At 45.4% G+C, this 23,031-nt stretch overlaps 3 protein-coding genes across 3 annotated transcripts; 1 reads left to right on the forward strand and 2 right to left on the reverse strand.

Annotated features, from left to right (window-relative positions):
* Positions 1 to 247: 247 nt before the first annotated feature.
* Positions 248 to 5,980, reverse strand: LOC139418657 (RNA-binding protein 4B-like). The gene is made up of 4 exons (XM_071168276.1): positions 5,926 to 5,980; positions 4,676 to 5,045; positions 2,405 to 3,305; positions 248 to 2,314 (listed from the first exon to the last, which is right to left on the reverse strand). The coding sequence occupies exons 2-4, from the start codon at positions 5,031 to 5,033 to the stop codon at positions 2,020 to 2,022; spliced, it is 1,554 nt and encodes a 517-aa protein (XP_071024377.1). The 5' UTR covers positions 5,034 to 5,045; positions 5,926 to 5,980; the 3' UTR covers positions 248 to 2,019.
* A 494-nt stretch (positions 5,981 to 6,474) lies between these two features.
* On the forward strand, positions 6,475 to 13,984 carry LOC139418655 (ras and Rab interactor 2-like). The gene is made up of 10 exons (XM_071168274.1): positions 6,475 to 6,740; positions 8,069 to 8,263; positions 8,342 to 8,456; positions 8,572 to 8,644; positions 8,981 to 9,072; positions 9,220 to 10,269; positions 10,411 to 10,719; positions 10,826 to 10,957; positions 12,812 to 12,978; positions 13,180 to 13,984. The coding sequence occupies exons 2-10, from the start codon at positions 8,069 to 8,071 to the stop codon at positions 13,492 to 13,494; spliced, it is 2,448 nt and encodes an 815-aa protein (XP_071024375.1). The 5' UTR covers positions 6,475 to 6,740; the 3' UTR covers positions 13,495 to 13,984.
* On the reverse strand, positions 13,954 to 22,825 carry LOC139418656 (dipeptidyl peptidase 3-like). Its single transcript, XM_071168275.1, has 18 exons — positions 22,600 to 22,825; positions 21,747 to 22,083; positions 21,452 to 21,541; positions 21,226 to 21,363; positions 21,042 to 21,116; positions 20,870 to 20,960; positions 19,450 to 19,580; positions 19,186 to 19,316; positions 19,012 to 19,070; positions 18,723 to 18,917; positions 16,913 to 17,025; positions 16,696 to 16,788; positions 16,342 to 16,404; positions 15,981 to 16,105; positions 15,658 to 15,778; positions 15,312 to 15,491; positions 15,015 to 15,177; positions 13,954 to 14,837 (listed from the first exon to the last, which is right to left on the reverse strand). The coding sequence occupies exons 1-18, from the start codon at positions 22,641 to 22,643 to the stop codon at positions 14,695 to 14,697; spliced, it is 2,292 nt and encodes a 763-aa protein (XP_071024376.1). The 5' UTR covers positions 22,644 to 22,825; the 3' UTR covers positions 13,954 to 14,694.
* Positions 22,826 to 23,031: the final 206 nt, after the last annotated feature.

Below are 23,031 nucleotides of genomic sequence, written 5' to 3' on the forward strand. Positions count from 1 at the left end.
ACTCCATTTTAAATGCCCATCATTTTGGAACAAGATGTTCGACGAGCAGGTGTCCACATACTTTAGGTCATGTAGTGTAGGTGTAATGAAGTGGTAGAGCCGAATTGAGACCGGTTCAAAATGATCGTCACAGTTCATAGAAAATTAAATAATCAAGAATGTAAGAGCAGCAACTTCTCGCCTTCTGTTTCTATTTAGACGTGCAAGGCTGAAACAATTAGTAAATCCTTTGAAAAAACATGGAAACGATTTTACAGCAAGTTTAATCGCATGTCTAATAATTAAGCCGATGGGGCTAACATTTCCCATTTTAATTTTGAAAGATTACAGTTCGCATGGTGCTGCTTTGTTCTCCAACCAAATCACTCTCATTACTTAAGCTTGAGAAGTGTAGCGTTTCATTAGGTACTGAATAATAAGAACAAATATCTTTTTGCTCAAACCTGGGGAGCCTAATGGCTCCACATTCCATTTGAGACACTTCCTGAATTTGGTGGTCCAATTGAAGTAAACACGCTTACAGAATATGACTACCACGATCGCCCAGGAAGTTCACTTCAACCAACAGAAAACAAAGAAAAAGAAAACCGTCAAAAGTTTGTCCCGTCAAACCACACAATGTACTGTGTGTGAGAAAAGCCCACTCGTTTTTGTCCTTTGGAGAAAAGAAGGTGAGGCCCAAAATGGCAGTTGAATTCCCTCAGATCCTGAAAGGCATGCTTCAAGCAAGCCCGCTGCATGCACCTGCCACATCTCCATTTTACGTTTAGACCAAGAGGTCAAACCAGTTAAAAGTCACTAGGATAGTATTCATGGTATAATACAAATAGAGGAAAGCATTCATGGATCACAGGCTGCAAATTAAAAACTAGTTCCCCAAGAAAATGTGAGTTTGAAGCTAGACTATCAGATACTAAAATGGTCTGCTTTGTTGGCCTTTCTATCTGAGAGGTTTGATCAGATCTAACAGAAGGTCATGTGAGACATGGGCAAGGACCACATTCCCCAGAGGCTGGCTGTGTGCATGGAAAAAGTGACCGACCCCCCCCCATTTTTCCCCCGGTGCAGTAAAGCGCCCGAGTGTCTCTCCCAAAGCCCCAGCACCACACTTTATGGAGAGAAAGACTGATGACTGAGGTCTGTGTGTGTGTGTATTCCTGTGATTGTTATAAAAAGTGACTTATCAAAAACGCTTATATTGTTCCCCTAGATGGTTTACACATGCCCACACATACATACATACATGCACTCACACCGGTCCTTATTTAAAGCTACTTTGCCCCTTGCTTTAAATATTTTTTTAAACACAAGCTTAGCGCCTGTGGGCATGACAACCCAATATGCGACCCAATAACCACTTTATTACCCAAATATCTACATTACGCTGGAACCTATTGGAACATTGACTTTCCATATTAAGTCTTTGATGAAGGCAATACAAATAAAAACAAATGGAATCTGGCCAATGGAAAAATAAAAATTCTCATCTATACACGTGAACTAATGGTTAAATTTGGAGGAGCTAAAGGTCACCTCGAGGATAGAAGCAAGGGCCTGCTAACAAAATGCATGGATTGATTTGGGCACTTCCTTTCCATGCTCTCACACACACACACACACACAAATGTATTTGACAAAATATTCCAGCTAGGCTTTTAACAAGGCACTCCTCTGCTATGGATGAATATTCTTGCAAATTTGAGAATTTGTTTTGCTAAACTAAAATGTAGGGGATGAATAAGGATTACTTGTAGTTAAAGAGCACCCAGTACAATACGCAATCAAGAAGAAACTACCATAACGACTTCCCAATACAGATTACTGTTTTGTGGGGCAGCTTTCTTATCAAGACCAGGCCTACAATAAAGTCAAATTAACTAGTTAGAAATGTGTTCAGATACGAAAAGCTGCAGAACAGGGGACTTATAAATGGGCACTTTGCAGTGATGCACAGTCGGACCAGAACTACTCTCACACACAACATTCAAAACACACACACACACACTGCAATCTAAAGGGTTATCGGTAGGGGGGCTCTGGCATGTGGAGGTGGGAGTAGTCAGGGCGGCGGAGGAGGGGCTCCTTGTGTGATGAAGGTGGCTCATACGCTCTAGCTGGGGCATAGGTGGCAGGCCCTGGGGGCGGGGCCTCCGTCGGTGGCGGGGCCTGCACGGGCATCTGATGGGTGGGCATCGTGGGGGGCATCTGGGTCGGGGCTGGTGGTGGGTAGCCATACTGGTACTGTTGGTACTGTTGTTGGTACTGCTGGTACTGTTGGTACTGCTGGACCTGCTGATAGTACTCTGCATAGCATCTGAAGTTGAGAAAAATAACACATTCAAAATATCAAAACTGCCCCAAAATGTGCAAAAATCAAGGCATTTCTCAGAGGTGCATTACGTACCTGGCAATGGGGTCTCCGTCAACAGCCGCAGGGTCATCTGGTCGGCCGGGTGGTGTTGGGAGGAGGGCACGGCGTTTGGGGCGTGGCTGGGGAAAGGGCTGGGGCACGGGGTCAGGCAGCAGAGGGGCGGAGCGCCGCACTGGGCTGCGGTCCCGGTCCCCTGACTTAGTCCCCGCCTGCTGCTCAGCTAGAACCTGCTGGCCCTGCTGGAAGAAGCGGGCCCGTGCTGCCTCAAAGATGGCCTGGGCAGTGGGGTCTGCACCCCCCGTGGAGCCATAGGCGGAGCTACCGTTGTAGAAAGCAGAGGCCCCGCCGTAGGCCGGGTTACCAGCTGCCTGGGCTGACGATGCCTCCCCAGCTGCGCTGTCGTACTGGTTACTGTAACCTGCTGCGTCTGGTGTCGCTGAACTCTGATAGGCGGAGGCCTGATTGGCTATAGAGTCATATACCTGATCCGCTACAGAGCCGTACACCTGGCTGGCGAGGGCACCGTAGACCGCAGGGCTCACTGGAGTACCATCTGTGGCGCTGGCTGCCGTCATGCCCTTTAGCGCAGCGTAGGTGGGATCAAAGCTTGTTGTGTTGTAGACAGAGTTGTGCAAGCTCTGCTGCACCTGAAGAGGCAGACCTGCAGCTGCAGCAACAGCAGCAGCCAGTACAGCAGCCTGACTCTGGTGGTGCTCCATATGAGGGTTGATGGAGGGGCTTTCAGTGGCATAGTGACTCATAACGGGGACCTTGGCTGTAGTCGTGGTGGGTTTACTGGGCTGCACATTGGAGAGCTCCACAGAGAGGGGTCGGCCTTTGAAGGTGGTACCATGGAGGGCCTCGATAGCCTGCAGCGCATCCTCCTTCCGCTCCATGTGCACAAAGGCATAGCCCGCCGAGGAAGAGAGCCTCGCTGTAAACAAGCACAGGAGGACAACACAGCAAGCTAATGAATTTAACCACCAAACTGTTTCCATTCAAATATTTTTATGAGAGGAAAGTATGTTGGATTAATAAAAAAAATAACTCTCGATAAGCCTGACAGAAACAGCTAAAAGAAAAACGTGTTTCTTTTGAACCTTTAGGCTACCTGCCGCCCAAATGGTCTGTACACTTTCCTAAATGTTTACAAAACACATGCGACAATTGTGTGTGTGTGTGTGTGTGTGGGGGGGGGGACTAAAATATAATGGGTGCGACAAACGTTGGTGGATATATATATATATATATATTATTTTACCAATTGTTTGTATAATAACCATCATAGCGAAGTAAACTTCCATTCACGCGATGCTATGTTGCGTGGCCCTCCTGCTGCGAGGTGAAAAAGCATTACAGACAAAATAAGTGATGAACTTCACAGCGTGGTTCCATTAAATATCTTAATTTGAATGCTGGTAATATGATGATCGGTGCTTGGCTGCCATTTACATCGAGATACTCTTGACAAATTGACCAATAAAAATAATCCTGCTCTTGTCCATAATCCCATCGTGTACCCAAGACCAGTGGGCAAATTGTTTGATTATCGCAAAACCATCAGAGTTAAAAACGGGCTGGCGACACATAGAACTTCGTTTTTTTTATTTGGGCAAATGAAGTTATACGACAGTGCTTTTTATGTAAAGTCAATACGCACAGCTTTTTATCCGCAACAAGCCAGTCTGATGGAAACAGCTCTGCCATGAAAATGGGCATATTTTTTTGTGCGAATATTAGATTATTCGCTTAAATCTTTCGACATGTCTCCAGAGTGGCGCATTGGTCTCAGGCACTGCATCGCTGTGCCACTAGAGATTCTGGGTTTGAGTCCAGGCTCTGTCGCAGCCAGCGTCGTCCCAGGTTAGGGGAGGGTTTGGCCGGCAGGGTTGTCCTTGTCCCATCGCGCACTAGCGACTCCTGTGGCGGGCCGGGCGCAGTGCACGCTGACAAGGTCACCAGGTGCTTCCTCCGACACATTGGTGTGGCTGGCTTCCGGGTTAAGTGGGCACTGTGTCAAGAAGCAGTGAGGCTTAGTTGGGTTGTGTTTCAGAGGACGCAAGGCTCTCAACCTTCGCCCCTCCCGAGTCCATATGGGAGTTGCAGCAAAGAGAAGACAATTGGATACCACGAAATTGGGGAGAAAAAGGGGTAAAAGTAAAAAAAAAAGTAAAAAAACATTTTGACAAGTGGATGGAGACCTAGCTACAAACAAGAACATTTTGTATATTTACTAAATTGAAGTTTTGCTGTATGTAGACAAAGTAAATGCATGAAAAGGCTTGGGGAAACGACATGGCTCACCTTTGACCTTATCACACTCCAGAACTTTCCCAAAGGTCTGAAAGAGCTCTTGTAGGTCCTCAGCAGAACACATGGCACTAAGGTTCCCAACAAACACCTTGGTGGAGTTCAGGGGCCGCCCACGGGACTCTTCAACCACTAGGTTGCGGCCTCTGAACTCCCGTCCATTCAGTTCTCTTATGGCTCGATCAGCAGCACCATCTCCCTGAAGGTGGATGAAGGCAAACTGCCTGAGTAAACTACAGGTGACCACCTGTCCGTATGGCCCAAAGAGCTGTGTCAGGTCCTCCTGAGAGGTATCCAACGCCAGGTTCCCCACAAAGAGCTTTATAGCATTGTTCTTATCTGTCGACTCCATGGCTGGGCACACCTGGGGAAAGAACAGGAGGGTGTCACTGACCTAGCTAAGTTAGTTTATCTTTCAGCTGGTGGTGCAGCGGTCTAAGGCTTGAGGTGTCACTACAGACACCCTGGTTCGATTCCAGGCTGTATCACAACCGGCTGTGATTGAGAGTCCCGTAGGGCAGCGCACAATTGGCCCTGGGTTTGGCCGGTGTAGGCCGTCATCGTAAATAAGAATTTGTTCTTAAATTATTTAAAAAAAAATAATAATAATAAATGACCGAACTGAAAAGGGACGTGTACTCTATAGGCAAATAATGAATATAGTAGTTTAATCGAACGTGACGTGTAATTAACAATATTTTTAAAACATGAAGATAAACTAGTCCATGGTCAAACCTGCTGGCAATGATTCAGTTAACTGGCTAACATTTGCAAAGCTTGCTAGCTAGCATTTGCAATGCTAAATTAGCCAACTAGTTACTGTTAGTTCCCTCCCCTCCTTATCGAGTCGAGGTGGCATCAATTCGGAGATGCTTGGCAACAACAGACCGGGAAACATGAGATGGTCATAGAATCACTCGAAACTGCTGTATATTACAAAACATAAATTAGCCGAGGTCACAAGATAAATCTAGGAACGCTAGCTAAAAAGATCAAATCGGCGCGGATTGGAGTTAGTAACAGTAGCTAGCCAAGTTAGCTTGCTGGCTAGCTAAGCTAGCAATCTTTCGTCGCGTTGTTTTTTCATAAGCGGTTACATATATTTGCAACAATTTAGAGTATACTGTACATTTTAACACCCCATTGTGTATTCATGACAATTGCCAAGTTCAAAAAAAAAAAAAACAATAGTTTAACTCAAACCAACAAAAAAAATAGCGAAGCACACTGCGCTTCCATCTTACCTAACGCGGTGCAATATTTTCAATGACCACATCCGGTTCCGATCTTTGAGCGAGTGACGTATGCTAGTTCCTACAACAGACTGGAGCAGAACCCGTGATTTTAATGCTGCACAAGGCTGGCTACAATATTTTTGCTACAATGTGAGCATCAGAACATGAGCAAATTGTTTGAGTGGCGTGTACAACAAATAGGCTACCACTTAGTGTTTCAACCATTTAGGTCCTTCTTATTGTTGCATTTAACATGTCTGTCTATCTAAGTCTCCGTTGCAAAAGTGTGTGCGCCAAATTAAACGGACATTTGTTCTGTAAAATATTGACCTGTTTCCTGACTGCTGCATACATTTGTTTACAATGGTGATGATGACCACTCAGAAGTTTAGAAATAATTCATGCAGATGAATTATATAACCCTCTTTCACAAAGGACAGAATAAACAATAGATTTGAATTGTGTTTTAGTGGCGATTTTCCCGTTGACAATACTGTATTCAGGAGATGTTTCACAAGGTGGTTACGGGCGCATGCGTATTTAGCCTTGGTCCCAGCCAGGTTTGTTTCTCTCCAAACTGAATGGAAAATATAAGGAAGACAGAGCAGAGGAATGCGAGGAACTTCTGAATCACAGCTACACAGAGAGATCTCTGCCTGGACAGTCCAGACAGCGCCAACATGGCATGTCAATAGATATCGGTCTATTACAGTTGTCTATACTTTAGACGTTTCTGTGGCATTTGGACATCCAGGGATTAAGTGGAATTTACAGCAGGCTATTCAGCATAACCTCTCACACGACAGGGGATCGGAAAGATTAAGGTACATTTTGCCATGTCGTCATTTATTTTAAAGTGTAAAATAAGAAACAGTTGAATCTTTGTTTGATTACTGAAATCACGAGACCTGACACCGATTAACTGAAGGTATGTAAAAAGAGTACATATCAACGAAGTTACAGAGTTTTACAGAGTTACCTCTTACAGAGTTACAGAACGTGTCAGTAAATACAACGTGTGGAGTACGTTGGAGGCCAATACCATGTCCACAAATATGATGGTGTAAATTTATTATTATCATAAAAAAAGATACAAAATCAAAATGTTCTATTTACTGAAATAACCTTTGATTTCATGGTCTGTTATTACAATATAGTCGACGGTTAATTATGCCTATATTTTTCACCTGTGGTTCCCCAACATAAAAAAATGGTATAACTCCAGTAATAAACCAATAATAAAAATGCTTGTTTGGTATTCCAACTTTATGTAGTTCTGGTGACATATTCAGGTCCTGTCAGGTCACAGTTGTTTTATTGTCAGTATTACAATAATTTCACGAGGTTCAAAAGTGGGCTCTGGTATAGGCTACTCATTCTGGACATTTTGTTGCATTATTATGAATTCAAATTGAAGATACTGCCTTACATTTTAGACTTGCACCTCTCAGTTGTTTCAAAGTTAGATTTGCATTTTCGCACACGGCTCAGTAGGTTTGGAGTGTTTTCAGTGCCTGTCTCTACCACCTCACCAAGTCTAGACTTGCCAAACTTCTAGCGGGAAGTTGGGCTGCCAGCATCACCACCCCTTCTCTCAAATATTGTGTTGGACTCAGGACTGTCTTATAAAGCAGCAGCAAATCCCTGGAGGGAAGTTGGAGGAATAGACATCCTGTAATTTCCCATAATAACAGCCTGTGCATATAAACCACCTCTGTTAAAATATAGCCGCACCTTCTCACATTCAAAGGGTTTAACAAGCGAACACAAAATGATACTTCAGTCCTAGCAAGTTCACTGTTGATGGTAGGATCCTTAGGATATGCACACGTTACAACACCCTCGCAATTGTGGTGAGTCTTACTCTGATGACATACACCTTCCAGATTACTCTGAGGAAGGAATAGGGTGTGGAAGTTTCCCAAAATTATGGAGAAGTAGTGGTCAGCACGGAACACAGGGCACGTCATGACATGATGCCTGCTAGTGGCACCAGAAGGGAACAGGAAGAGTGCTGATTCTGAAGCATTGGTATGATGAAGAGCAGAATGGGAAGCATCATTGTGGCAACTTGTCCTTAAAGCCTAACCACATAACTGCATGGTGCATAGATACCATACTGTTTGTGCATGCTGTACACTCTGTTCCACAGATGCAGGAGGACCCGGTGTATGATTTCCCTGAGCCGGTCGGGGAGCTGGTAGGAGAGAGGAGGGCTTGTCCTCAGCGTGGCTCCCTGAAGAACATCAGTGTGCTGGACCGTCTGCTTCTCACACACCCCGTCTGGCTGCAGCTGTCCATCAACTCTGCCACCGCTCTGCACATCCTACAGCGGGAGCCGCCTGGGGTGAGACACGCACGCACACCGCACTGACGCGCACACACAAAACACAACCTAAGTGTGTATATCTCTGCCTTTCTGTAGACCTTTCTGGTGCGCAAGTCCAACACCTCGCAGAAGAAAGTGCTGTGTGTCAGGCTTGCAGACGACAGCGTTCCCTCCTTTGTCAAACAATTTGTCATCCGCGAAGTGGACTCCAGTGAGTGATGAAAGAATAAGGCAGGGATGTTGTATCTACAGCCTGTTGATATGAATAACAAGGGCTTTTAACTAATGACTTTGTTCTTGCTCCTCCGTCTCCCTTCCATTCACAGCCTTCTCTTTGGAGAAAGCGGCTATCGGTTTCCCTGACCTCTTCCGGCTCATTGCCTTCTACTGTGTTAGCCGGTATGGGCCTTTTACTCGGCTTCACAGTTCAAAACTCAAAAGGCACTTGCACATCTGAGCTCTCTTTGTTGCAAGTGCATGGCAACAGTTGAATAAGATGAGAAAAAAAGAAGAAACCCGCACACTGCTGTTTCCCGATGGCCTTGATGGCCGATACGTAAAGCTAAATAAAGAGCAGTGATTCTTGGCTTCACTGTAGAATGGGTTTAGGGCATTTAGACAACTAATGTCAACCAGTGTTATCCATCTAGATCTGCATTATCTCTCATTATTGGTCCAAATCATAACCTACTAGAATTAGACCTGTTTATAAAACCCATGTGCTGTCTATTTCAGGGATGTGTTGCCCTTCCCACTGGAGCTCCCTGAGGCCATAGTCAAGGCTTCATCCCACAAACAGCTGGAGTCCATTTCACACATGGGCGTGGGTAGGTACCACAGAGTGGCTCAGAGGTCTGATCAACCAAGATGTTGGCAATCGTTGTAATGCTAGCTACCATTGTGTACCGTACACCACTCGTCAAGGATAGCGTTGAGGAAGTATGCCGACACAGTTTTGCTTATTTTTCATTCAGAGTTCTGGAGTTCCCAGCTGAACTTCAGAGGTCCACGCAATGGGCCCCCACCAGTCGAGGCGGCACCGCTGCCCCCTAGCCCCACCCCTGAGGACTGTGCCACGCCCCAGGAGAGCCCCACCCTGTTCCAGGAGTTCTGCCCCATCCAAACACGCAGCCCCCGGGAGCTGAACTGTGGGGCAGCAGGCCAAGGGGCTCTCTGTTTCATCAACCCACTCTTCCTGCAATCCCATCCTGCACTGCACAAACGCCACCAGTTCAAGCGCAGCCTCAAGGTGCGTGTCTCGACTGAGAACTCTAGCCCTTTGTCCCCACCAGTTGCCCCTCCCCCTCCCCCACCTCTGCTGGCCAAGACAAATATTAAGAGCAAGAAGGTCCAGCGGGCCAGTGGAGCAGTGGAAGCCAGAGTGGAGGGTGAGGGAGGGACAGCACCCGTCCAGGAGGACTCAGACTATTTGCAGCCATGCTTGGTTCTTCCAGTTCTTCCGCAGAAGACCAGGGTCACACCCACACTGTCTCCCACTGCAGAGGAGGACTACCATGTGCCATTAGGTCTCCTGCAGGGACTGGCCCAGGAAAAAGGAGGTGAGGAGGAGGTGGGTCTCCTGCTGGAGCAGAGGTATGCTCCCTCCCTGAGTGAGCTGGACAGCAGCAGTTCCCTCAGCAGCCTGGAGGAGGCAGAGGAGAGCTCAGAGCGAATTCCCCTCACCAGGGGTACCAGTAACCCCTCACCCCCATGCACCTTGCCCCCACGCCAGCCCGTCTCAGTCCTGCGCAAGCTGAGTGCAGTCTTCGTGTCCTTCTTCGTGCCAGAGAAGCGTGTGGCGAGGCTGGTGGAGGACCTGTCCCGTGACAGGAGGATTGCGTTTGGTGTCCTGGTGCAGGATTTCCTCAGGCAGCAGCGGGAGGCGATCAAGCCTCAGTGCCAGAGATCTAGCGTAGAGCTACTGCAGGGCATTCGCTTCTTCCTCTCCCAGGCCAAGACCTTCCTGCTGGACTGTGGAGACCTAGAACCCCCAATTGAGACCATGGTGCCTGATGATGAGAAAGGTACAGCAACATTGATCCCCAAACAGCAGGCATAAGTCAAATAAACAGTAAAAATATGCTCAGTAATTTTAAATACAACTATTGCTACCATGTTTCCCTCTACAGGTACATGTGACCTCATGAATGTGTGTTTGTGTGCAGACCTGGTGCTGGAGAAAGCCATGTTCCGCTGTGTGCTGAAACCTCTGAAGGGACAGATAGACAGGACACTGCAAACTCTGCATGAGCGAGACGGTTCCACCCAGAGCATGGCAGAGAGCCTGGCTGTGGCCAGGGGAAAGACCCCGTTGGAGTGTTTTGGAGTGCGGGTGGGAGTGCCGGATGCTGCCGGTGTGGAGAAGGTGCGGCAGAAGTTAGCTCTCATGAGGCGGGCTTACTCGCCCATTGACAAGGTTGTGCTGCTACTGCAGGTCTGCAAGCTCATCTATAAAGCCATGACGGGCAATTCAGGTGAGGGATTGTTTTATGAGAGAACATGGTAAAGAAATAAACCTTACAGAACCAACAGCTGCTATCCCTTCCATTCGTGGTAAAGTTGTCTTGTCTCCATGAGCAGGCAAGGAATTCGGTGCAGATGACTTCCTTCCAGCCCTGTCCTATGTCATTGTACAGTGTAACATGCCAGAGCTGTCTGTGGAGGTGGAGTACATGATGGAGCTGCTGGAGTCATCGTGGCTGACAGGGGAGGGTAAGGCTGACAGAAAACGATCAAACCGTTAACCACAACTACAGTACCAGTCAAAAGTTTGGACACACCTACTCATTCCAGGGTTTTTCTACATTTTTTAAAACTATTTTCTATATTGTAGAATAATAGTGAAGACATCAAAACTATGAAATAACCCATGTAATCAGGGAAAGGGGATACCTGGTCAGTTGTACAACTTAATGCATTCAACTGAAATGTGTCTTCTGCATTTAACCCAACCCAGAGAGGTGCGGGGGGCTGCCATAATTGACATCCACGTCTTTGGCGCCCGGGGAACAGTGGGTTAACTGCCTTGCTCAGGGGCAGAACGACAGAGTTTTACCTTGTCAGCTCAGGGATTCAATACAGCAATCTTTCAGTTACTGGCCCAACGCTCTAACCACATGTAGGAACCCCCAAAAAAAGTTTAACAAATCAAATATATTTTATTCTTCAAAGTAGCCTCCCTTTGCCTTGATGACAGCTTTGCACACTCTTGGCATTCTCTCAACCAGCTTCATGAGGTAGTCACCTGGAATACATTTCAATTAACAGGTGTGCCTTGGTCATTTGTGGAATTTCTTTCCTTCTTAATGTGTTTGAGCCAAACAGTTGTGTTGTGGTATACAGAAGATAGCCCTATTTGGTAAAAGACCAAGTCTATATTATGGCAAGAACAGCTCAAATAAGCGAAGAGAAACGAAAGTCCATCATGACTTTAAGACATGAATGTCAGTCAATCCAGAAAATTTCAAGAACTTTGAAAGTTTCTTCAAGTGCTATGATGAAACAGGCTCTCATGATAACCGCCACAAGAAAAGAAGACTCTAAGTTCCAGAGTTACCAGCCTCAGAAATTGCAGCCCAAATAAATGCTTCACAGAGTTCAAGTAACAGACACATCTCAACATCAACTGTTCAGAGAAGACTGCGTGAATCATGCCTTCACGGTCCATTTACTACAAATAACCACTGCTAAAGGACACCAATAATAAGAAGAGATGTGCTTGGGCCAAGAAACACAAGCAATGGACTTTAGACCTGTGGAAATCTGTCTTTTGGTCTGAGTCCAAATTTGGGATTTTTGGTTCCAACCGCCGTCTTTGTGAGACGCAGAGTAGGTGAACAGATGATCTCCGCATGTGTGGTTCCCACCGTGAAGCATGGGGGTGGTGGTGTGGGGGTGATTTGCTGGTGACACTGTCTGGGATTTATTTAGAATTTAAGGCACACTTAACCAGCATGGCTACCACAGCATTTTGCAGTGATACGACATCTCATCTGGTTTGCGCTTAGTGGGACTATTATTTGTTTTTCAACAGGACAATGACCCAACACATCTCCAGGCTGTGAAAGGGCTATTTGACCAAGGATATTGATGGAGTGCTGCATCAGATGACCTGGCCTCCACCATCACCCAACCTCAACCCAATTGTGATAGTTTGTGCTCAGCATATGTGGGAACTCCTTGTTCCCACATATGCTGAGCACAAACTATCACAATTCAAGGTGAAGCTGGTTGAGAGAATGCCAGGTGTGGGGAGCTGTTATCAAGGCAAAGAGTGGCTCATTTGAAGAATCTAAAATATAAACAAATCAAAATATATTTTAACACTTTTTTGGTTAATACATGATTCCATATGTGACATTTCATAGTTTTGATGTCTTCAGGATTATTCTACAATGTAGAAAATAGTACAAATAAAGAAAAACTTTTGAATTAGTAGGTAGGTGTGTCCAAACTTTTGACTGGTACTGTATATACACAAGTATTTATGCTTTAAATGTGAAATATTTCAAATAGTATATGATGCCAAATAGCCATCATAATCCAGTGTTGCAATGTTTGTACTAGGTGGGTACTACCTGACCAGTGTGTATGCCAGCCTGTGCCTGATCCAGAGCCTGCCTGAAGAAATGCCCTCTAGCGGGCTGACCCAGGGGGCCAGAGATTCCCTGAAAGACTGGAGCCGGCGCCGGAGCAGCCAGGCTCTGAGCCAGAAAAAAATACAAGAGCAACTGGTACGACTCAAATGATTTATTAGCACCAATGCTGTATAGAATTACACACCTACCACTAACACTAAACAGAAACCAACACATACCTAAGGTATGTGGAATTATATGTGACAGTTGGAAATCCCTGTATCCCAAAGTGACCAGTAGGACTGCTTTGATGTGAACTGTTCTCATGGGAAACTTTCTTTTAATTGTGTGTTGCAGAGGTTTGTCAAGGTTCTGTTTCAAGATGGAGAAAGCAGCTGGATAAAAACCCTGCAGTGGAGGGCAGGAGTTAGTGGGGAGGCCCTGACCCAGCTCTGTGCTGCTAAGTTTGGGGTGGACGACCCAGGACTGTTCAAGCTGTACTGGCGGAGTGAGGGGGAGATTCAAGCCCTCCCAGCCCAGGCCCAGATCCAGGACCTACAGGGCCAAGGCAGCAGTGGAACACCCCTCATATACCAGAAAGCCAAACAGGATGGACTCAAGACTTGCAAACTAACAAGAGAGGCGGCTGTGGACCTTGTGGAATCACCTTGAGTACCCACGCGTTGTGAACGTTTTCTTAAACCCCACTCAACTGCAAGAAAGACTTGCTTTGTGCTTTATTCTTAAAATACGTTAAATGAACATTTGCCTGGGTGGATATTGCAAAGTACCTTAGACATTCTGTTTACCATTTTCCCTAAGTGTAAATTATAAACTGGTTGGTTCGAGCCCGGAATGCTGATTGGCTGACAGCCGTGGTATATCAGACCGTATACCACGTGTGACAAAAGTTATTTTTACTGCTCTAATTACATTGGTAAACAGTTTATAATAGCAGTAAGGTACCTTGGGGGGTTTGTGATATATGGCCAATCTACCATGGCTAAGGGCTGTGTCCAGGCACTCCGCGATGCCCTTATTTCAATGTGTATCAGTTCTTGCAGCTCATTACACAAGTTCCCCGAGATACCTTTAATAATGCATGAGAAACAAACTGAACAGACATTGATATTAAAATAACAAAAAATGACATTTTATTTTTGTACAGGCTGTTTCTTACCAACCTCACCAAGAGAATTTGCGGTACTGTCTACCCTTTCACAAATGCATTGCTTTTGACCATGTCACAGTAGTGCTTCAAGTGCCCTGGACACAAGGGACAAAGAACTTAGCCAATGAGTAGTATTATTGGGAGGGACTTCTTTAAAAAGAAAAATGGTCAATTTTCTCTAAGACAAACAGCAATTGAAATGTGTCGACATAAAAAAAGGTTAATATGTTGGTTTAGACTTGATTGACAGATTAGTTGATGGCGAACCGTGTATGGTCCCCCTTGAGTCACTTTTCTTTTCTACACCCTGGCCTCGTTTCAAACTGACTCCAAGCTCCTACCACTAGGAACTTTTGAGTTCCTTCAGCTGTCAAATTTGCATGACATTGCTTACACCGTTCCTATCCTTCCTGATACCGTCAGAGGGAAATGAAGAGCTGCATAACGATAAGGGCTTAATGTAGTTACAAACTGTGCCTCTGAGGGCGAAGAATGTCTCCAGGCTCATTAATCACAGCCATAACCACCTGCGCATTCCACTCACAACTGATTTGTAAATTCATTTTGACAGTGCACCGAAAGATCAATTCCTATGACAAGTCCGCACAGGCCGGGCGTGTCTCAGTCAGGAGCGGGCGTGGGCATGACGGCAGCATGTCTGGGTCTTAGCGCTGCTCTGGCTGTGTATCTGCACCGTTCACTCAGAACCAGCAGGGGGCATCCCTCTTGTTCAGCTCCAGCAGGTGGGCCTCCACCTCCTCGGCGTCGTCGGCAAACCGTTCTGTGAAAGAGCAGATCAGTCCAGCCGCGCTGCCCTCGTATTCCACGAGCTCCACACTGTCACCTGCATCAGACAAACACGCAACAAGAATTCCAAGGACACGTGTGTCAGTAGAATGGTTTAGGGTGATACACCGTCTTTCAGTGAAGGATGACCACTTAGTAGGACGATGTTAAACATGAAGAGCTGTGCCATGTAAATGTGGGCATTAATGTGGGCATTAAGACAGGGAAGACTAACCTTTGACCCTTGTGTTGGCCTGAACAAACATCTTGCGAGCCTCTTTGCGCTGGAGAACCGTCTCCCGCAGGCACAGGAAGTTGTGAGAACCACCATCGGACACGGCAGAGTAGCCCTCATACAGAGCTCTGCCTCCCTCCACATCGGCTGTGGACTTGAGGACCTGCAGGGACAAAAGACAATAATGGGTCAAAATGGAGACTTTGTTCAACTTTTATTGTGAATATTGACGGCTGATCATCTATCCCGGTAATCCCAGCCACGATCAAGACATTTCCAAGCCTTCTACAGCTGTACCTGTAGTTTGCATAGGAACCTCTCGATGGCACCCTTGCCCACAGTGTGGATCTTGCTGCGGTCCAGCGTTATAAGGGCATCTGGGCGCCCATCTTTTCCTGTGCTCTCCTTCAGGGTCACCAGCCCCTCGCCAGCTTCCAGGAGCACCCGCAGGATCACAAAGCGAGCTTGCATGTGGGCCTGAGACAGAGAACAGGGGGTTTAGTTAAACATACAGCGGGATAAGACACACACACACACACACAGGCAGTGGGGAAGATATTCAATGAGCTATAGAGTCAGAAAGCTAGCATGATCAAGTGAGGCTGATGTACTTCGTAAATGATTGAACTTTAGTGTAGCTGACCTGTCTCCAGCTCTTGCTCTCGGAGGTGTAGAACTCGAGTCCCAGCAGGCCAGCGCGCACCATGTTGAGCCAGTTGACGTACACCACCTCCTCTGCATCCTCGCCCTCATGGCCAAAGATACTGCAAACCCAGGGACAACATCCTCGTTACAGCGTCCTGACCCGCATAAGATCACCGTTAATACATTCGGCTTTTATATTAAAAATGTAGGTTTAGTGACTACAGAGCACGGCTAAACAGACCAGAGCACGGCTAAACAGACCAGAGCACGGCTAAACAGACCAGAGCACGGCTAAACAGACCAGAGCACAGATTAACAGACCTGAGCACGTGTTTGTTGAGACAGAGGTAGAGCCCCACACACTCGGCCCTGCACTCTTCATAGGAGCAAGAAATGGTGGAGAATTTGCTGTCCCATGTTTCGTTGCCTTTGTACCAGGTGGTGATCTGAAGCACAGAAACCATACTTTACACCAATACTCACTTAAACCCCTTCATCGGCAACCAGACATTTTAACATTGGTCACGACCATCAGTCTTAAAACATATAGGTTTACTGAACCACAACAATCCATTACGCTCTCTCAAAATCATTCTCTCTCGAGACCAAAGCGAAAGAATAAAGAAAATATACAGAAATAAATACAAGTATGATCCCAAATGACTGAAGTATATAGGCTCACCTTTTCTCCAGTCTCAGGATTGCGAACATTATCTTGCTCGAAGTTGAAAGTTCCCTTCTCATCCTGTTCACATGACAACACATAAAAAAAACACTAAATCAGTCACAAAGCACTGTGCATCCCCCGTTCAGAGACTACATGACAGTAAACACAATGGATTTTAAACCAGACGTTTTAACACACTAAAGGGGCAATCCGTTCAAACAACAAAACGGTGGCGCCCCGCCACTGTTGTGGTGAACAGCTGGGCGATTGAGCTGAAGAAATGTAAACACTCAAATTCATAGAAAGGGCTATAGATGCCAGGACTGACCGTACAGGACATGAACATGAACGGAGATGGCTCTCTCTCACCTGGACAAAGAGCTTTCCACTGCCATGGCCCAGCAGCTCATGGAGGCCAACCTGCACCTCGAAAGAGGGCCCCTTCCACTTAATGTACACATCCTGAAAGAAACAGACAGAGCATTGAAGAAAAAAAAAGATCTGATGGGCATAATTGTACCCCCCCCCTTTCAGTCTTAGTGGTTATTTGGTATGGCACGGATTTCATAGTTAGAAAGTTGATTACCTTGTCTTCTTCATCCAGGAAGGTGAGCTTGTCCTTCTGGGTAGCGTATGCCACAGCCAGAACATTACCCAGGGAGACATTCTTAAAGCCCTCTGACTGTCTGATATCGTCATCTAGACAAACAGACACACACTCGGAGATAACGGGGATAATTCCATGGTAACGGAATTAAAAATCCCCCCCCAAATGATTGATATCAACGTTTAACAAACCATAAAAATATGCACTAGGACTTATTTGAAAGATGTACACAAAAAAAATAATTCTCTCTCTCCCCCAGAAACACATTTACTGGAAAAAATGTGCAGGTGCAAAGTTCGGTAACAGAATGACGATGAAAACTCCCTCAGTTTTTATACGACCACGTTTTCCAAAAACGGTTTAATTCCTACTCTGAATTAAGATCCCAAGATGTCTGCAGAAATAATGGGGTGTCAGCTATATGACACCTCGGGTTAAAACAAAAAAATATATTTTGGTTATCGTAAGTGAAGTGGATTTACACCCAGTAACATAATTACGGTAACAGAATTGCATTATGGGTCACTGATCTGTACTATACAGAAATGCATAATTATGGATATAAATGTTATTCTCTTCATGGTGATGTATCCTGAATATGTACAGAAAGAAAAAAGGTAGAAATACACAATGTCATCCTTTACATATGGGGATTATTCTACAGCCTGGCTATTATTCTAATGAGCTCCGCCCCAAACAAGACCAAACGTAGTTGGTCCGGACCCAATCTGAACCAATCATAGAGGTCTATGTTTCAGAAGTCTGGACAACACAGCACAGTAAAGTTCAGTACATTACATTGTACTCTACATTTCTTTACAGTACTCTGTTTCGCTGTGCTGTCCAAAGTCGGGAAACATAGACGTCTTTGATTGGTGACTGGATCAAATCTGAACCAAATCACCGACGTCTTAAGGTTTGAGCCAAATCAAGGTCGGACCAAAAATGTATGTCTGTGGACGTGGTGAAAACAGGGCCAGGGTGGACTGACCAAATTTCAACTACTTTTAAACGTCCATGTATGCTGGTTAAAGTAAACGAAATGAGAGGGGGCTCATGGGTAGATGTCAGTAAGAGCCAGGAGAGGTACTGTAACAATAACTGGAGAGAGAGAGAGAGTGAGGCAGTAGCAGGTGACCTAACTGTGGTTTGTGACTATGATTTCCCACTAGCCAATTCAGATGCAGTAATTCTGTTCCCAATTCGGTAACAGAATTTCGAGTTTGAATCACTAAATTCATAAAATATATTAGTAAAAACACTAATTGGTAGGTCTACCTTTACTTGTTACTTTGTGAACTTTCATTCAGAAATGAGAAAATATCTTAAAGATGTTGGTTTTTGGTAACGGAATGACAATGTTTCTCACAGAAGGCAAATAATTTCTCAAACTAAACGGAAGTGTCGATATTAGTTGTCAGGGGGTCTTTACTTCAACATGGTGGTTTGATGCATTTGCAATAACTTTTAAGACAATAATAACTTTTAACATCTCTGGTGGACGTTTTCTATGAACCCTTTTCATCTGTTTGACCACAAATCAAAGCCATCGTTTAAGTTTTAAGATGGAAAATGGCTGAAAAATGTATCCAAAAACATAGACTCGACATTCATTGGACATGCTCCTATAAACTTCACATATTGGTGCTCGTGGGTCCTTTTCACATGGAATTGACCGACATTAAGCCGAACTCATTAGAGATCCTTTCGAGACCCGAACAAACATGCGGTGTGGATCGGCCGTGTCAATATTAACCGAATAAAGAGTCAGTTCGGACGTGGCACTCACAGTTGGGAATGTTAATGCCCGCTGGAATGCCGCTGCCAGCGAACGTCAGCACGTCCAGGGAGGTGAAGTCAGGCAGAAGGAAGCGGTCCTTCTCAAAGTCTTTTGGCCATGGCAGCTCTGGCAGCAGCACCTCGGCTGAGCTCACCAGCTTAGCAAAGCGTTCGCTCATCGCCTTGTTCACCACGGCAACAAAACCTGAGGAAAGAGGAGACAAACCCCGATGCGATCACAAAAGAGTATTCAAAAACACGTAACAATAATAGGGGTTGCGTTGCCTCTTAATTTGTACCTTCAAACTCTCCCCTGGAACCAAAGGGATCCCTGTAGCTCTCGATAAAGCCAATATAACTAGGAGAGAAAGGAAAAGACAAAGATCAAGTTGAGAAAAAAAACGACAGGGGAAGGAATTGCTTCTGTGATCCACAGACCAGAAGGCCAAATCTGGAAGGCAGCGCTCTCTCACCTCTCCACAATGGGCCCCTTGTCTTTGATCCAGAAACGAGAGCCTTCCTTGTGCGCCTCCACAGACCCAAAGGTGAAACTCCGCGAATATTCCTCCAGCATTCGCTTCTGGTTCTCATTGGCCGCGTGGTCCTTCCATTAAAAAGGAAGACGGTTCGCATGGGACCAAACTTGACATGTTAAGACGCATTAGTAGTTTTGAGTCACGTACTTTCGTCGATAAGGGATAAACATACATTTGAATTAAAATACTGTTTGAACTGACCTTAGCTTTCTCCAGATTTTCGCTCACTTTCTTCATGAGGTGATCATAGTCTCCCCTGGAAACCGTGAAGACACGGTCCTCAAAGTCATATCTGCCGCACCTGGTCTCCCCCTCCCCATCCACTGCACAGTCTAGAGCAATGACAGACAAAAATGGATTTAATAAAAGAGAGGACTCATTACTGACGTCAACCCTTTACACGTGTAGGAATTGGCCTGTATGGATAGGGCTAAATTGAGATGTTCCTTACAGAAGAAATATGAACTGCGTAAACATGGTAGCGATTTAAAAAAAAGGGAACAGTTGAGATGATCAGAAAATGATTGGACCAAAGTTGAGGACAACAGTTCACCTATCAAGACTGAATCCAAACATTGCACTTGATTTAATGGGCATTTTACATTTACTGTACCTCTCGCTGCATTTGTTGACAACGAAATCCGAAAATACATTCAGTAATATAAGAAAATTCCTGGAAAATGTCGGGTTGGTGCAACATAAGACAACAAACAAATGAGGAGGGGTTTGAGTGTGAGGACAAACTGGTGTCTCCAAGGGCCACACATATACACCTCTCCAAGGTGTGCACAGTTCCTAAGTAACTTCAATGCACTTATGAGTCTTTAAATATAAGATGCTTTTTTTGAGCTCTCCTAGGTGTGCCGTTGAGGAACTCGAGCAAGAACACTTGTAGTCGTTTTGTTTGGAACACAACCCTGCATCTCCGCCGTCACACAATTATCGTTGTTGTTAACACAATCCAGAAACAGCCCACTACAAAATCACAATCTGGGTCAGGTGGGCATCATTTGAACGCTTGTTCTATTGCCAACAAGACTAGCTAAGTTATAAAATACCATCTTACAGTGTTAAGCTTTCACGGGGCAATTCAGAAAAACAGGTCGCAATTTTGGCGGGCATAGGAAATCGTCAAGCATGCGGTCAAGTGCGTGTTCCCTGATGAATTTTGTCTGTTGTGATGAAACAGACTCATTCTGTTCAGAACAACCCAGGGTATGACGCCACATCATCTTGTAAACTGCACATCAAACGTAGTGATGAGTTTTACGATATGGAAATGTGACGTGCATTTTCTCAACTCACCGGTGTTTGGGTTTGCAATTCATCAAAGAGGTATTTATTTGAAATCGCCAACGTCTCATCTTTCAAAATACATCGGGTCCTCTTAAAATGTACAGCATTGCCCTCGCTCAGATCAACGATGTGCAAAAGTTGCCCGATTAGCGGGAGGGATGGGTGCAACTTCTGGTCGCATGCTGTTTTGGAGGATGCTTAAGTTCAGAACGACCGTCAGTCAAAACGCATACAGAGCTGTGAAGCTCAGAGCTTGAGCATCTATAGCATTTATAGCGCGTCTTTACTGGCATAGCTTTTAAAAAAAGGAAAAAGGCACTCTCACCCTCCTGCACAGCAGACGCAAGGCGCACCTCATAGCAGCTCTTCCCTTCGGATTTCTTCTTGAACAATCGCGTGTTGTAGGCACTCAGGTTCTGTAAGGGAGACAACTCTTTAAATCCTGCTATCCGAACACGGACACAAAAGACAACAAACTTAAATACGCGAACAAACACCTTTGAGTCCAAGAATTTCTGAGCCAACTCGGCGTCCTCCAAACAACAGTTCCCCGAGAAGTACGTGGTGATTCCCTGCGGACCAGAAACAAAGCGACATCATTATCAACAACTACAGTACATAGGATTTATTTAAGCAGACCAGGCAAACGTGAGGTGAGTGTTTGGCACCAGGAGGTCTTACCTTGTCCCCCAAGCCCAGCTGTTTCTGTTTGTCCTCAAGGGAGTAGAGGAGGGTGGAGCAGCTGTCCCACAGGGCCTCCATCTCACTGGGGCTGTCCTGGAAGGCCTGGCTCTGCCACACAAGGGCCTTCAGGTTCTCCTACGCCGCAATGTGTGGTTATTAGAGGACATAACCATTCCGTCAAGGCTTTTATAATTCAGACATTAAAAAAGTGAAGATTATCTACCTTGGGTAGGTTGGGAATGAACTTGGTGTCTCCAAATGACTTGTAGTTGCCCATGTTGGCATAGAGACCAGCAGCATAAACAAGAAAGGCCTGCCAAAAAAAAAACAAGAGCTATTATTATCTCGAGTCAGGCTGAGACACAGAAGATGCATGTTATTACAACAGGCTCACTGTGCACCATCACCTGATAAATTGCTGAGCCTGTACCATCTGGGTGTGGTTAGACATTCCAATTCTACAGTGTATACATTGTTTGACTCATTCTTTCTCCAGGCTCTGTGGGTAGGTGCATTACCTGGTACTCCTCAGGACTGAGTCCAGCTGCAGTAGCCACATTCCCCAGCTGTGCTGGTGGCTGCTTGCGGAACAGCCTCTGTAAGAGAACGAAGATGGAGGCAGACTCGGGCGAGGTCTGCAGCAGCACAGCCAGTCCTCCGTACCAGGCAGACCTGGAGAGGTAGTGCGCATAGAGCTGTTCTCTAGGGGACAGCAGGCGAAACGCTTCAGTACAGTCCAGCGCGGAGATCCCAATGTCATTGGGGAGGTAATACTGAGAGTCCACCATGGTGAACAACAGTCTTGATGCTTGCGGCTTCCTTTTCAAAGCAACGCTCACAGCTGAGAATGTGTAGCTAGATGTAAAAAAAAATGCATGGTATTATTAGCATTAAGAAATAGTTGTAGTTGCATGGGTAGATTTACACACAGGTTACGTCTCAAGTCGTCAAGCAACTAAAATACATTGCAATCAAAACTAACTAGACAGCTAGTATGTCGGTTACAGTAGGTGCCATCCATCTATCCATTGGGAGCGAAAGCCAGGTTAGTTCGATTAAACTTTCCAGCAAACTAAGGTAGGGGACGCCCAAGTATATACAGTATACACTTAGAGAAATTGGTAACCACAAATAATTTAAATGATCTAACAGTAGCACATGGTAATAGCCGGTAGCTAGCTATCCAACTATGCACAGGCTAACAGCTAGATTCGCGTACCTATACCAAATATTTTTTTTTATAACTAACGTTACCTAGAAAAACCACGTGTGTTCAACAAGGCTAGCTACCAGTAGTCAGTCAGTCAGCTAGCTAATGCTTTGTGAGTCCCTGTGTAGCTTGCTCCTTTTAAAAAAAATGTGTGTAGCTACCTCTTCCAAATACGCAAGCCTTGAATCACGTTACAACGAAACATCCAGCAGTGATTGTGGTATATTTATTGATGGGACGATCGGTACTGGAGCTCCGATTACGTTTTCAAAGCACTAGTGATCCGACAACAATGTACAGTACTGATGCTCGTTTCAAAGTTACATTATCACCTGATCAATTAGGTCCAAAGCTCAGTTTGATCACGTGTTTATTTTCTTCAAACGCGAGATTTCGCCGTGGTTCCGGTGCTTTGCTTTCACACACCGACCTCTACTGGACACTTAATCATTTAGTTAGGATTATTTCATAGGGTCCGTTGAACAGTTAGACAATGGGTGTTGGGCTCTCTAGGGACTACAACCAGGGATTGGGGTTGAATTAAGATTAAGGCATATTCATTAGAAAAATCGTTTTATGTGAAAATACACTTT

This window comes from Oncorhynchus clarkii, chromosome 10 (assembly GCF_045791955.1).
Source record: "Oncorhynchus clarkii lewisi isolate Uvic-CL-2024 chromosome 10, UVic_Ocla_1.0, whole genome shotgun sequence".
Classification (NCBI taxonomy): domain Eukaryota; kingdom Metazoa; phylum Chordata; class Actinopteri; order Salmoniformes; family Salmonidae; genus Oncorhynchus; species Oncorhynchus clarkii.